We start from the raw sequence: 14,335 nt of genomic DNA, 5'->3' as shown, positions 1-14,335 counted from the left end.
AGAGCCCTATATTTAATAAGATAGCAGTCCACTGGACTTATCATCATCGGCGCTTACAAACCCTAAATCTAGGGGTTTCTCTTACAGGTACCTTTTTCCTCTACCTCTTTCTCTCATTCACATTGATGCATCATTTCTAGGGTTTGAATTTAGATGTGCCTGTTAAAAGTGTAAGATTTTGTTTCTTTTGGTTGTTTAGAAAACATTAAAATGATGAAATTTTCTTTAGCCGAAATATCTGATTTTTAATTATTTTTTTTGTTGTGTTTTTGTTTGACAGGTGAGTTCGAAGAAGTAAGAGAGATTTTGAGCCATGAGGTATGAAGGAAGCTCAAATTTCTGTTTTTTTTTGCTTTTCAATATATTATTTATTTCACTCTGTTATATCTTCTAAGTTTTGCTTGAAATCATTTTTTTTGCATTGTTTTGCTGATTATAAATAGTTGATCCACTATTCAATGCAATTTACTTATGTTTTAAAAGGCAGGAATACTACGCATCTGAAGCTTTTATACTGTTAGAATATTGGTTGTAACAAGCTTGTGTTATTTGACATTATTTTGATCTCCTATGATGATTAATCCCGGAAAATGATATTATATGTGGTTTATTAGTCACTTTTCGATTATTTATGTAGTGTGAAGTGAAGAAGTCCCTGATTACAAATTCATTCTTTCAAAGAGCATGTCTTTTATATGGAAACCACACGCATTTTGATTATGGAGTTTGTGTTACTCAAAAGGCTTGATAAATGCTCCTCCTGAGTTCATCATTGGAATTAGAATTTGATTTTGTTTTTTTCATTTTTTATTAGATTCCTTATTGTAGGATTTTTTTGGTTTAGTTATATTTGTATTTGAATTATTAACCAACCCCTTTCTGACCTCCTTTTAGAGGTATTGCTGATTACCTGTAGTTATGTAGTTTGATCTTGATTCTTTTACAGTAAGCTTCAGAGTGAGGCCCTCCGAGAAGCTATCTCTGTGATCAAGAATGATTCAGCAGAGAAGAAAAGAAAGTTTAGTGAGACCATCGAGCTCCAGATTGGTCTGAAGAACTATGATCCCCAAAAGGACAAGCGTTTCAGTGGATCTGTTAAGTTACCACACATTCCTCGCCCTAAGATGAAGATCTGTATGCTTGGAGATGCTCAGCATGTTGGGGAGGTAATCCTGATGAATATGTTAACTAGTGGCAATAACTGAACTGATAATGACAAGAACTATACTATTGCTGAGAGTCTTTTACTGATCTAATATCTCTCGCTTGCAAGATTACCTTAAAAATGAGATGATTTATTTCTCATTAAACAAGCCTGGAATTGACATCAGAGATCTTTTTCTTAAACCATCAGACATGACACTTTAATGTTGAATTTAGCCTTTGTTATTGATTCTTGGTAATTTTGTGGCTGATAATATCAGATTGGCCAAAAACTACATCTCTCTGTACCTTTCCTGAATCTTCCGTTTTTTTTAGGAAGATGATTAAAACTTCTTGTTATATGTCTGCAGGCAGAAAAGATTGGTTTAGAGTACATGGATGTTGAAGGCTTGAAGAAGCTCAACAAAAACAAGAAGCTGGTCAAGAAGCTCGCAAAGAAATATCATGCTTTCTTGGCTTCAGAATCTGTCATCAAGCAGATTCCCCGTCTGTTGGGGCCTGGTCTGAACAAGGCAGGCAAGTTCTTTGATTATCTTAATTCTTTATGTACTTTGTCTAGGAGTGCTGCTTTTCTTCATCCAGGAGAATGTTGCATTTGTCACTTTCTTTCAGGAGCAATCATGTCCTCGTAGTAGTTTAGTCCAGCCTGTATGTGTCACCTTTAAATTCATGTCTGAGTGGCTTTTTCCATTTGTAAATGCAGGTAAGTTTCCCACCCTTGTTTCACACCAGGAGTCACTTGAATCCAAGGTTAATGAGACCAAGGCCACAATCAAGTTTCAATTGAAAAAGGTGCTCTGCATGGGTGTTGCTGTTGGAAACATGGATATGGAGGAGAAGCAGATCTTTCAGAATGTGCAAATGAGTGTCAATTTTCTTGTGTCATTGCTGAAGAAGAATTGGCAAAATGTGAGTTCATCTCGGAGTCCCAGTTTAACCATTGCTGTTTATTTATTTTCAATATTTTCCTGGACTACTATCCTTTATATTCCGGTTCTAATTTTCTGTTATTATCTGTCAATACAGGTTAGGTGCTTGTACTTGAAGAGCACCATGGGAAAAACACAACGCATCTTTTAAGAAGATTTCTGTTTCTGTTGGAATTTTTCAGGCTTTCTGGTTGTGAGCTATAGACACTTGAAAATTTTGGGTAGTTGTCATTCTTGTTATCTTGTTTTGAACATCTATAAAACTTTTAGCGTTATGTTTGCTTTCGACCTCTCATCGTTAATGATGTTATATCACTGATCCCAGTAGCTTCCAAGATGCCAATTGCAGTACATTACTTTGTTCTCATCGTTAAGAAGTTTTTCATAAATTTCTCTAGGAAGATTCTTCAAAAAAGATTGTTCAAGCAGCATGCAAATTTGCTTTTAAAATGTGTTATTCGAAAAAAGGGCAATCTAATCTGCAAGGTATCCCTCTCTTCCTTCCCCTGTCCCCAACATTAAGGATTTGTTTCATTGCCTCGTTAAATTAGTCTCCATAGATCTCAAATTTAGTTATTTTTCATTTTTTAATATTAAAAAGTTGAATGTTAAGATTCAAATGTTAAATGTTATTATAAATGTACAACAATCAATCGTTTAAAAAGGCAAAAAATGACCGAATGACTATTATAGAAAGATTTTGATTGTAGTTATATTTTAAAATTAGCCATGTTATATTGTTGAAACTCAAAAATGAAAATATATTATTTTAACTCAATATTATAAAGTAAAAAAATTAGATATTCAAAAACTACACGAAAAATACAATAAGTTACAATTTTTTTCATACTAATATGATAAGAAAATATATCTTAAAATATTAATCAAAGTTCGTATTGTTTGACTCTCAAAAAGAAAACCATGACAATTAAAATGGAACGAAGGGAGTATAAGTTAATTTTTTTTCCCATATCAACACAATAAAAAAATAAGTTTTAAAAAATCAGTCAAAGTTTTTATTGTCTGATTCTTAAAAAGAAACTATGACAACTAAAAAAATGGAAGGAGTATATTTTTATCTAAAGTTGTTCCAAATAGTTCCTGTACAGTATTTTTGGAAAAAAATATACAAATTAATTGAAGTGTGCGATAGACTCGAACATCATAATTATTGGGAAAATATTATATATGGCAAACCTTTTAAGCATAATAACTCTATATGGATATAATTTTTCTAATTATTTATAATGACAAATTTATGTTTGCCATTATACAAATGTTGTAGCAAATTATACAAACGATGTAGCGAATTATACAAACACTATAGCGAATTAACTAAATGATGTAACGAATTATACAAATGATGTAACAAATTATACAAATATTGTACGAATTATACAAACGCTATATCCACAAATTATTTGTATATCAAAATATACAAATATTATATAGTAAATTATACAAATGTTATACACGAATTGTATAGCGAAATATACAAACTATATACAAAAACTGTGCGAATTATACAAACGCAGTACAGTAATTGTATAGCCAAATATACAAATAAATAATAGCAAATCTCAGCAAAATATATTCACAAATAATAATAAAATAAAACTATACTCATATAAAATAATGGGGCGGAGTGTTGGCCAGTTAAGGTCTCCCACGTTCAAAAGATGAAAGTTGCCGAGATGAGAATGTTGAGATGGATGTGTGGGCATACCAGGAGCGACAGAATCAGGAACGAGGCTATTCGGGACAAGGTAGGAGTGACCTCGGTGGAAGATAAAATGCGGAAAATGCGACTAAGATGGTTTGGGCATGTGAACAGGAGGGACCCAGATGCCCCAGTGAGGAGGTGTGAGAGGTTGGTCGTGGATAGTTTCAGAAGAGGTAGGGGTAGGCCGAAGAAATATTGGGGAGAGGTGATTAGACAGGACATGACGCAAATGCAGCTGATCGAGGACATGACCTTAGATAAGAGGGTGTGGAAGACACACATTAGGATAGAAGGCTAGTACATAGTCACGGTAGTCTACCGTATTAGTAGACGCTTTAGCAAACTATAATTTCTAGTCCTCTTATGTCTGCTTTTATCTATTACTTTCCGTACTTTCCCTACCTTGATTACTCTATTTTATTTATAGCGCTTCTGTTATTTGTCTTATCATTTTGCTTTGAACTTATTTTTTTTCCTCTTCATTTCTTAGCCTTATCTAACGTTTTTTTTAATGCTTTTATGCTTTTTTTGAGCCGAGAGTCTCCTGGAAACAACCGTCCTACCTTGGTAGGAGTAAGGTCTGCGTACAATTTACCCTCTCCAGATCCCACGATGTGGAATTACACTGGGTTGTTGTTGTTGTTGTTGAGTAGGAAGGGCAAATAGGTAAAGACGCCCACCGTAATTTGAATAATGGGAAGGAGAAATCCATGGGCAGTAGGGTATCTTAATTCGGCAATATATATATATATATATATTTGAATGAAGGTGACATTTTGACTGTGCCAACCCATTGCTCTCTTTGGAGTATTCTTGAGCTTCTCTGCTCCTCCTCGATTACCCCGCCTTCCTCCTCCAACAGTAAGAATTCTCCTTTCTTTAATTTTCTAGCTCTGTTCCTTGTCCAACTTTACAATTGAACTTTTGTGTTTTGATTTGGGCTCGTGTGTTTTCATGTGAATATGAGTTCTGAGTATTGGGTTTGTCTTGTTTTAGAGTTGGTTGTTGAAATTGTCATTTTTCCCTTTTCGCATCTTGGTAAAATTCATGGTATATGATTAAAGGTTGGATCTTGAATGGTAGCTGCATTTTGGGTGTTTGGAACTTTTCCTTATTCTAAATTCAATTTGATGTCTTTTTAACGTTTACCCCGGATGACATGCAGATGGAAGATATCTCTTTCGTTTTCTCGTTTTGTAGTTTTTTTTTGGCTGTAAACTTTTAAGTGTGTTGAATATATCGGGGGAGATTGATTTGATAAACTTTCTTTTGTCTTGTGGAATTGTTCTGTTTTGATACAGTATGTATGCAGAATAAAATTATGCTTTCAAGTGTTTATTTTTGCTCTTACCGCCTTAATACAATTCACATCGAAGTGAAAATTGAAGGATTGTGTCTAATGTTGCGATTGTAATTTTGGTAGGCACTTTCTTGCAAATTATTTGTTCATCAAATGGCCTAAATGGTGATGGTTTTATGATACATTATAGGGAAATAAATATACAGTAGATTCTGTGCCTTAAAAATTTCAGCGTATAAAATTGTCAGACTTAAAAGAATTTAGGTAGATTCTTGAGATCTCTGTCATGTGTTACATTCATCTAAAGTGGAAGTAAAACATATCCATTGGTCTGATTAAGCTTATGGGGATATCTCGTGGTGTATTAAGCCCACGAGGATGCAAAGCTGATTTTTTTGTGTGTATCTCTGTATTTTCTCTTTCATTCTCAATCTTCAAATGGTACAAACGACAAAGGGTAAGGATGTACTTCAGATTTCTTGAGCAGCCGCATATATCCTTTTGCGTGAACTAAGGTCTATGACATGGAGCTTCGAGTGAAGAGCATAAGGCCACTCGCCTGCTTCTTCTCATAAAGCTCCAAACATTCAAATTCCTGGTTATCTTGAAATCGACAATCAGCTATCAATTTCTTTCATTTTAGCACAGGGCATACATTATTGAATGTTAAATTGGTTAACCATTATGTTAGACAAATCAGAAATGTAAACTCTCTGAATAACTTAGTTTTCCCTGATATGCAAACATTGATTAGTGAAGATAAAAATTCAAGTTTTATTTGAATTCAATAGTTGAATACTTTGATTCACACACCGTTGATTTGCAGAGAGCATTTATCAATTTTGAACCAAGAAGACATTCTTTCTTGAACATTAGCACCTCAATGAATTATGCTATGAGTAATTAAACAACTCTTTTTTTTTAATAAGGTAAACATGTCAACTGTCAGACTTCCTACCACCTGTATGGTACAAACTGCTCCTCAGACCCAAAGAAAGAGCGTCTTCATTAAGAGCCCAGCATCTCTGGGGTCTGTGAGGGACATTTCTAAGGCCTTTGGATTGAAAGCTAACTCTGGCTTTAGAGCATCAGCATCAGCAGTCTACAAGGTCAAGTTGGTTTGTCCAGATGGTGCTGAACATGAATTCGAGGCACCTTCAGATACTTACATCCTCGATGCAGCTGAGAATGCTGGATTGGAACTCCCTTATTCTTGCAGGGCAGGTGCGTGCTCAACTTGCGCTGGGAAGATTGTATCAGGATCTGTTGATCAATCTGATGGATCTTTTCTGGATGATAATCAAATGGAGGAGGATTATGTGCTCACCTGTGTTTCTTACCCAACCTCAGATTGTGTGATTCATACTCACAAGGAATCTGATCTTTACTAGTTACTTATTTAATATCTCATATTATGTGTATGGTCTTGTTTAGGGTGAAGCACTTAGAAAATTGTTCTGTTCTTGAGAATGGTCAGGTGTAGAGTTCAATCAGGAACCTGTTGTGTTTGAATGATGTTCGTGTAATGAAACGCTTTTATTGGTTATTATGTTTCACTTTGTAGAAAAATTATCCGCGCCTAGAAGTTTATATCAAACTATACTAATTTATCATAGTTTAAATAATAAAATAACGTGAAGATATTTATTGATTAAAAGATGCTATCTTATAAACGAAGGATCCATTTGACCATGTGAGATGAATCATAATTTGAAATCACGCTCTGAAGTTTTGTTTGGAAACGTAATTTGAATTTTTAAGTTGTGTATTTTTTGTTCTTAAACATAAATCCCTTGTAAAAACTATTAAAATTGTTTCAATTATTAATACAATTTTACCAAATAAGTAAAATTTCATAACATAAGCATAATATACTATTACAAAATTATTCTAAAAAAAATTGGTTGAGCTTTAGTTCAATAAAAAAGTAAAATTGAACATGAATAATATTTGCCAACAAAATAACATTTTTGTAAAGAATTACTAAAAAGACATGTATAGCTTTGTGTCAACAAATATTATTTATGTTGGTGAAATTAATGGTTATATCCGATATAAATAGTTTTAAGGTTGGTAAGAGTAATAGTTAACAACAAAGTATAAATTTTTTTTACATATGAAACAAATAGATGGTAGATATAATATTTTTTTTTAAAAATAATATATATATGTATGTAAATTTATTCGTCAATTTTTTATATTTGAAAAATGTGAAATTAATATGAATTTTTCAAATTAAGCTTTTTGGAAAATTTGAGATTTCGTTTCATGATCTAAAATAATGAGATGAAATTGTATGTTCAAACATTGATTTCATCTCATAATTTCAAATTAGGAGATGAAATCGCGTACAAATGGTAGCTCTATGTAAATCAAGTGACCATCAGAAATTGAAGTAGTGTGTCCAAATATTCAAGCATTGTAGCAAATCAAAACACAATGACGCACGAAACTTACTTCAAACTGAAGAGAAAATTTTAGATGATTTTTCACATACAAATTAAAAGAGTACGTAATTGTTAGAATATTTCCCTGAGAGTTGAATGATTCTGTGAACTTGAGATAGGCGTTGCACTTGAAACAACATCAATACCGTTATGATCTGCTATTCGATCCTCAACGATATCAAGAGCGCTCTTATCATCTCCATTCCTAATATCAAGATCCACTCTTTCCCTTGTTAAAATCTATACAACCTGATAATCAATCATGTTTCTTATTAGCTAGTATTAATAAACTCAATCATCTAGTAACTCTACTAACCGAAAATGAATAATGTCATAAAATATTGGAACATATATGGATAAAATTAACATGAGAGAACATGGCATACCTCAACTTGACCTGATTGTGCAGCAATGTGCAACTCTGTGTAGCCATCGTTGTCTTTCCAGTCCAATATTTTTTTGTTGTCAGTCCGGTAGAGCCAACCTATTAGAACTTTAAAAGCTAGCAATTGGCAGTTTGACACAGCGAGATGCACAGCTGTTTCTCCCTCGAATGGTCACTTCCTTGATCGCGGTGGGGCTAGCTACGAGAAACTCACTGAGAAGATCAGCATTGTTAGTTTCAGCTACATAGTGCAGCGGAGTCTTCCGCTCCCTGCTTCTGACTTGAATGAGTTTAGGATCATATCTTATGAGCTGCTTCACAGTGTCTTCGTGTCCATTATGAAGTGCTAGATCCAGAGGGTTATATCCCTTGGGGTCCAGCTTCCTTCCGAAAGAAGGCCTTAAGCTCAACATTTCAATGGCAAAGTTAGTGCACCCACAAGATGCAGCTGTGTGCAAAGGGGTTTCTACAAATTCTTTCTCGTCAATGTTTTTAAGAATTAATGGTTCTCTTTCAACAATTCTGTAGAAAGCATTAATATCCCCTTTTTGAGCTGCTTGTTTCATCTCTTCTTCCATTTCTCAATGCTCGATCAACCTATGAACAAGTTAGTGGCCTAAACCCAATTTTATTTTTTCTGCTCAATATTTTTTAAAAGAAAAATTTAACTATAAATCTATTATAGGTAAAAATTGGACCCCATCCTCTTTTAACTAAAGATCTAGGGTTTGAGTCTTAAAATAAAAAAAAAATCTTATTAGGGAGTAATTTCCTCCTTAATAGGTTTTGCGTGTCTTGGAATTCAATTGATTGAGAAATTCAACATAAGCTCCGAACACTAGATTTTGAAGCCTAAAGCTCTTGCTTTAGTGGCTTGACCCTCTACCCTGCCCGGGGCATCAATGAATCTTCACTGCACAACGCTGCTATTTCTAACTGCTAATATGGACATAGTATACGAGTCTTGAATAAGACTAGTAGATGTTTTGTTTGTACCAAAACAAATGTATACTGTATTCATACGTTGCAGATTAGGTGGTTTCGCAGGCAGTGTAAATATACTCTGTAATACGAAAAAGAAAGTATATATATTGACAAATGACAACAGCATCATAGATTGATTAAGAAGTCGTCATTGTAATAATTTTAATCTAACTTGTTTTTTTAGAAAAAATATTTGACCAACCAAATATAAAAAAATTGAAAAATATTTTCCTTCATACAAAATACACCCAACATTATTATTTTACCTTAAAAGACACTCCCTTATAGAAATGACATTATATTATGTAGATCACAAAATTCAAAATAATATTTTTTTGGTACATTAATGGATGTTCACACAAATAAATGGAGGGATTTTACTGTTTACTCTAGTTGATTTACAATTATTTTACACTATATTTTATTTTACCTTAAAGACACTCCTTTATAGAAATGCCATTATATTATGTAGATCACAAGATTCAAAATAATATTGTTTTTTTACATTAATGGATGTTCACACAAACAAATGGAGAGATTTATTGTTTACTCTAGTTGATTTACATTATATTTTAAAAAAAAGTAATTTTTTTAGGAATCACATAGTATAAAGAGTTAATTATTATTTTTTTTACCCTTTTTTAATTTACAGAAATTCCTTAAAAACATGGCTATTGGAATACATTAGCTGAATAATCCGGATATATTAATTTAGTTCCAGATACAATATTTACAAACAAATTAGAGTTTTTACGTATTAACATTTGAAGGGCAGTCTTGGAGTAACTGGTAAAATTATTGTCATGTAATCAGGAGGTCATGGGTTCAAGCCTTGAAAACAGTCTCTGACAGAAATGCAAGGTAAGGCTACGTACAATAGACCCTTGTGGTCGGACCTTTCCCCGGACCCTGCGCATAGCGGAAGCTTTAGATCATCAGGCTGATTACTGAATTAATGTATCCAAATAGAAAGAATTTTTTTAAAAAAAAATTAAAAAAATGATAAATATGGAAGTGTAATTAGTTATTTTAAAAAATGCTCTCCAAGAAAGAAGCAAAGAGAGTATTCTAACTTTTAAATAGAATGCGACAAAAGTGAATAATATTTGCGCAATTCACTCATGCATCCAAAACGACAATATAAGAAAGACTTGGCACAACTCTTTAACATTATATTGAGGTAGCGCCGAAATGACCACGACTTTTATGTTACATTTATATATATAATATATTGGTAGAGTATTTCCTACTATTTGTTTTATATGTATTGAAAATGTAAATCATATACTAGTTGAATAATAATAATAAAACAAGTCAGTTTTAAAGAGCGTGTGTGTGATGCATGGAGAGTAATTAATAAGACAAAGAGAGACACCTTTTCAAATGCTGGAGAATAGATAAATGGTAATGGATCTTCACTCTTCACTCTTCAGTGGTTTGTGATTAAACAATGGGCTGAATATATCTATTAAAATACTGGTTGGGAGACTTGTGTAGGGGGGAAAGTATTGTTGGATAAATATGGGGGGAAATGATTGTTGGGAAACAATGAAAACGCTTCTCAATAAATAATATAACTTATTATTTGGCAATATAGTAATACTGAAGATTAAATAGTTCTTCTTATTATAATATTTTAATATCAAAATAATAATAATATAAAAATTTAGATAATTATTACTACAGAAATATTCTAATAGAAATATATATATATGAAAACACTTCTCAATAAATAATATAACCTATTATTTGGCAAGATCGTAATACTGAAAATTAAATAGTTCTTCTTATTATAATATTTTAATATCAAAATAATAATAATATGAAAATTTAGATAATTATTACTACAGAAATATTCTAATTAATATATATATATATATATAAATAATACTTGAGTCGTGCAGACACTGTCCTAAAAAACTATTTCAGGAGTGTGACATATTTTTGCAGGATTAAACAAGTTTTTTCTAATTAATTAGAGTATACATGAATCAATAAAATATAATAATATAAAATTAAGCAAATCTGAAGAAGGAGTTGGAAGTTGGCTAAGCGCTGCAACTTTTTCTACCTATATGTCCTCAAGACTTCAACAAATTTATAGCAGAGTATAGGCGGTGAGAGATGAGGTAGTGAAATACACCACACTAACAAAACTTGGAGCCAAAGGAAATTAGAACTTGGTGGTGGAAATTAGAACTTGCGGACAAAGAAAAATCATATACTTAGTCATTTAAGTAGAGACTTAAGTACATTTGTCATATTGATGATATAAGTGCTTAAGTCATAATTAATATGGCTCAAATTATTTTAAAATATTCGACAAATATTACCAATAGTACTGATGTGTTCAAATGTTTCTTTGAAAATATCTCTCTAAAAAATAAGTAAAAAATTATTTATATTTCATAAGCAAGAACAAAATAATATACCTCAAAAATATTTACATAGATAACCTAAAGAAAAGAATAAAGGAAAAAAAAGAAGCAGCAAAAGATGTTACTCCCATGAATTTGTGTTCGGTTCCACGAGGACGAGAGAGTAATTTCCTTATATAAATAAAATATGATACTCCATTAGTTCTAAATTGTTTGTTACTTTTCATTTTAGAAGTTTTTCAATTAACCCTTTAATTTTAATTTTTCACATGACATATATTTTAGGATGACATGATATATATTTTAAGATGACAAGATTAAAGAATTTGTGTTGAATTTGACTTATTTTAAGTGGAAACGGATAAAAAAATGTCTTTGTAATATTTGAAATTGAACAATAATATCCCCAATTAATAGTTTGGTCTAAAAATATCTTTGTTGTCAATAGTTTAATCTAAAAAAACCCTTAAATTATTGACGACAAAGACATTTTTAAACCAAACTATTAATTGAGAGTATTTTATTTAATTTCACATAGTTCAAAAATATTTTTAACACTTTTTTAGTGTTTGAGTAAATTAAAAAAGATGCTTATGAACATTTGATTTCTACAAATCTTTAATTTAACAGGACATTCAAAAAAAAAATAATGTCAAATCAAAATAAACTAAACAAATTGAAGCAAAAGTAATGTTATTTTATTTAGTACTATTTAATTGAATTGGGAATTGTCTGAAACTGAAAATCACATCAAAAATACTTTATTCCAAATCAAGCATATACTGATTTATTAATGAATTAAATTACAAAAGGCCCCTTAGCCTTTTAAAAAGCCCGTCTGGCTTTGCATATGTTTGCCTTTATCTCACATAAAGAAACAAAAACTGATTTTTTCAGGTGCAGTTAATTAACCAACAATAAAGAAATGACATTGCTTTTGTCTTGCCTAAATGCACAAGTAAAATGATTCCACATGTGATATTAATGTACTCCAATGTACCAATAATTTTAAATGTACAATGGAGACCACCAAAATGAACAAAAGTTTTAAAACCATCCATCTCTTATTTCATTTCTCAACTGAGAGGTAATCCTGCAAAATAGCATCTATTAATAAACATCACATTCCTCTTGACTTTATCAGCAATCCCATTGTGTATATCTCCAACTCAGCTCGAACGTTTCTGACTTATCATCGAAATAATTGGGACGGTTTTAAAAATTCTAATTTTAGTAAGATAATTAAGAAGTTAAATATGATATAAATTTCTTGAAAAAAAAACCAAGTCATTGACACCTTATCTTCCTATCCTCACCACAAGAATCGCCTATCTTTCTCCATTAGAAAAACCAACCTGAAGTTAACTCTTTTTGTTGCTTCTCAGTTGTCAGCCAAAATCAACAACAATTCTGTCTGAGAGTTGATAAAAAATGGTTACCTGTGGAGGCCTAAAACGCTTCTTTGACAAACCATTCTCAGAAAATTCAACAATTCTTGATTCCACTTCTTCATGGAACCAAATTAAATCCATGAAACATTCATCATTTACGGAGATTTTTGATGATTTACATTTCAAAGAAAACAACTCTGTTTCCTCTTCTTCTTCCTCCGTCTCTTCTTTTTCTTCTAATAATCTCCCTCCATTGTCTACCACCACATCATTGTCATCGTCGACGTCTTCTTCTTATAATAATTCGTTATTTTCTCTCGAATCATTTCACCAATCTGGGATTGAAGGGAAAAGCAGAGACCTCATTTATCCACCAAGCAGCCAGAAGAAACATTACAAGCATAGTGATAGCTTTTCATCAAGAAATTCAGATTGTCTTTCAATATGTACAGAAAGCCTTGGATTTGAAAGCTCCGACGATGTTGAAGATATTATGAATGAATTGAGTAATGGGAATTACCAAGAACACGAAGAAATCAGATCAACAAGCATTAATAATCAGGGGATTATAAGTCATGAATATTCCAAAATTAGATCAAGAACAAATAAAGGGGAATTATTGCCGCCTCCAATTTCTTGCATTGGAAGAAATGGAAAGCCTTGTGTTTGTTTTGAATCTTTTAGAGAAAATGGTAGGTTTATTCTCAAGGAGGTTAGAATTCCTGAATGGGAATTCTTGCATGCATGTAGAGAAGATGGACGATTGAAGCTACATATTGTTCACTCAGACGACGAATTTCTAGAGGAAGATGAAGAATATGATGATGATTCAAAGGATGAGGAAGAAGATGAATCAAGTGAAGACGTAATAAATGATGATGATGATGATAAAAGAGAACTTGGAGAATCTTGCTGAAGAACAATGTAGGAATTGAAGAATAGGTATCATAAAAACAGAGGCGGAACCAATATTTAAGATGTATGAGTTGAGGTTTCTAGTCCTTCTGAGTTACTTAGTTACATATTTAATGAACATTTTAAGAAAAATACAGTGTTCGGACCAAAGCTTTTGGCCAAACCTGAAGCCAAAGCTCCAGCTCCGTCCCTGCTGACAAAGACAAAGGGGTGTTTGCTTTTCTTTTTATTTTTCTTTTTCTTTTTCTTTTTCTTGTTTCTTCCCTCGGAAAAAAGGTTTAAAGCTACTCTTTTTCTCTCTAGCTCTTTCAAGTATGAAAATAAAGAGAAATCGGAAATGTAATTCCGAATTCCAGATTTAGATGGTGAATTTGATCGTAGCAAGAGAGTACTAGTGTTCATGTGGTAAAAGTGCCACCTTGTAGGGGGGTAATTCTTTTACATTTCCCAGAATTAAGATGAAACGAGATGTATATACTCGATTTCATATTCAAAATAATAATTATATTCATGTGTAGCTTATTATTTGCAACTATTCTTCGCAACTTTTTTTCTCTTCATTTTGATTCATACTTTCATCAGAAAGTCTCACGTTAAAGGTAAAACTGTCAAATGCAATAATATAGCATCTTTGCAATTCTATTTTGTACCCTAATGATGTCTAATATTGCCACCTTTGACTTGGGTAATTAATTGTCATCATTTCTTTTATTTTCTGG

The 14,335-nt window shown here is 32.1% G+C and overlaps 4 protein-coding genes across 5 annotated transcripts; 3 read left to right on the top strand and 1 right to left on the bottom strand.

Annotated features, from left to right (window-relative positions):
• Positions 1–2,381, top strand: LOC129900274 (60S ribosomal protein L10a-1-like). Of its 2 annotated transcripts, none has more exons than XM_055975206.1 (6): positions 1–87; positions 281–318; positions 947–1,166; positions 1,515–1,680; positions 1,868–2,073; positions 2,191–2,381. In XM_055975206.1, exons 2-6 carry the CDS (start codon positions 314–316, stop codon positions 2,242–2,244), a joined length of 651 nt encoding a protein of 216 aa, XP_055831181.1. In that variant the 5' UTR covers positions 1–87; positions 281–313; the 3' UTR covers positions 2,245–2,381. The 2 variants fall into 2 exon arrangements, with proteins under 2 accessions (XP_055831181.1, XP_055831183.1); XM_055975208.1 differs by having other exon boundaries at positions 81–170.
• Positions 2,382–4,569: 2,188 nt separating this feature from the next.
• Positions 4,570–6,683, top strand: LOC129899554 (ferredoxin, root R-B1-like). The gene is made up of 2 exons (XM_055974557.1): positions 4,570–4,677; positions 6,046–6,683. Exon 2 carries the CDS (start codon positions 6,052–6,054, stop codon positions 6,505–6,507), a length of 456 nt encoding a protein of 151 aa, XP_055830532.1. The 5' UTR covers positions 4,570–4,677; positions 6,046–6,051; the 3' UTR covers positions 6,508–6,683.
• Positions 6,684–7,691: 1,008 nt separating this feature from the next.
• On the bottom strand, positions 7,692–8,645 carry LOC129901539 (ankyrin repeat-containing protein BDA1-like). Its single transcript, XM_055976746.1, has 2 exons — positions 7,950–8,645; positions 7,692–7,812 (listed from the first exon to the last, which is right to left on the bottom strand). The coding sequence occupies exon 1, from the start codon at positions 8,524–8,526 to the stop codon at positions 8,059–8,061; it is 468 nt and encodes a 155-aa protein (XP_055832721.1). The 5' UTR covers positions 8,527–8,645; the 3' UTR covers positions 7,692–7,812; positions 7,950–8,058.
• A 3,715-nt stretch (positions 8,646–12,360) lies between these two features.
• LOC129900951 (protein FAF-like, chloroplastic) lies at positions 12,361–13,780 on the top strand. Its single transcript, XM_055976041.1, has one exon. It carries the CDS (start codon positions 12,742–12,744, stop codon positions 13,615–13,617), a length of 876 nt encoding a protein of 291 aa, XP_055832016.1. The 5' UTR covers positions 12,361–12,741; the 3' UTR covers positions 13,618–13,780.
• Positions 13,781–14,335: the final 555 nt, after the last annotated feature.

Source organism: Solanum dulcamara, chromosome 8, assembly GCF_947179165.1.
Source record: "Solanum dulcamara chromosome 8, daSolDulc1.2, whole genome shotgun sequence".
NCBI classification, from domain to species: Eukaryota; Viridiplantae; Streptophyta; class Magnoliopsida; order Solanales; family Solanaceae; genus Solanum; species Solanum dulcamara.
The sequence above is the reverse complement of the archived record's forward strand: the minus strand, read 5'-3'. Positions and strand labels throughout refer to the sequence as shown.

What these genes read in the sequence shown, in the direction of transcription:
- LOC129901539 (XM_055976746.1), bottom strand. Translation starts at nt 8,526, where the DNA reads ATGGAAGAAGAGATGAAACAAGCAGCTCAAAAAGGGGATATTAATGCT.
- LOC129900274 (XM_055975206.1), top strand. An exon ending in ATGCTCAGCATGTTGGGGAG is followed by an intron (nt 1,167 to 1,514) that starts GTAATCCTGATG and finishes ATATGTCTGCAG; the next exon opens with GCAGAAAAGATTGGTTTAGA. An exon ending in TGAAGAAGAATTGGCAAAAT is followed by an intron (nt 2,074 to 2,190) that starts GTGAGTTCATCT and finishes CTGTCAATACAG; the next exon opens with GTTAGGTGCTTGTACTTGAA.
- LOC129899554 (XM_055974557.1), top strand. Translation starts at nt 6,052, where the DNA reads ATGTCAACTGTCAGACTTCCTACCACCTGTATGGTACAAACTGCTCCT.
- LOC129900951 (XM_055976041.1), top strand. Translation starts at nt 12,742, where the DNA reads ATGGTTACCTGTGGAGGCCTAAAACGCTTCTTTGACAAACCATTCTCA.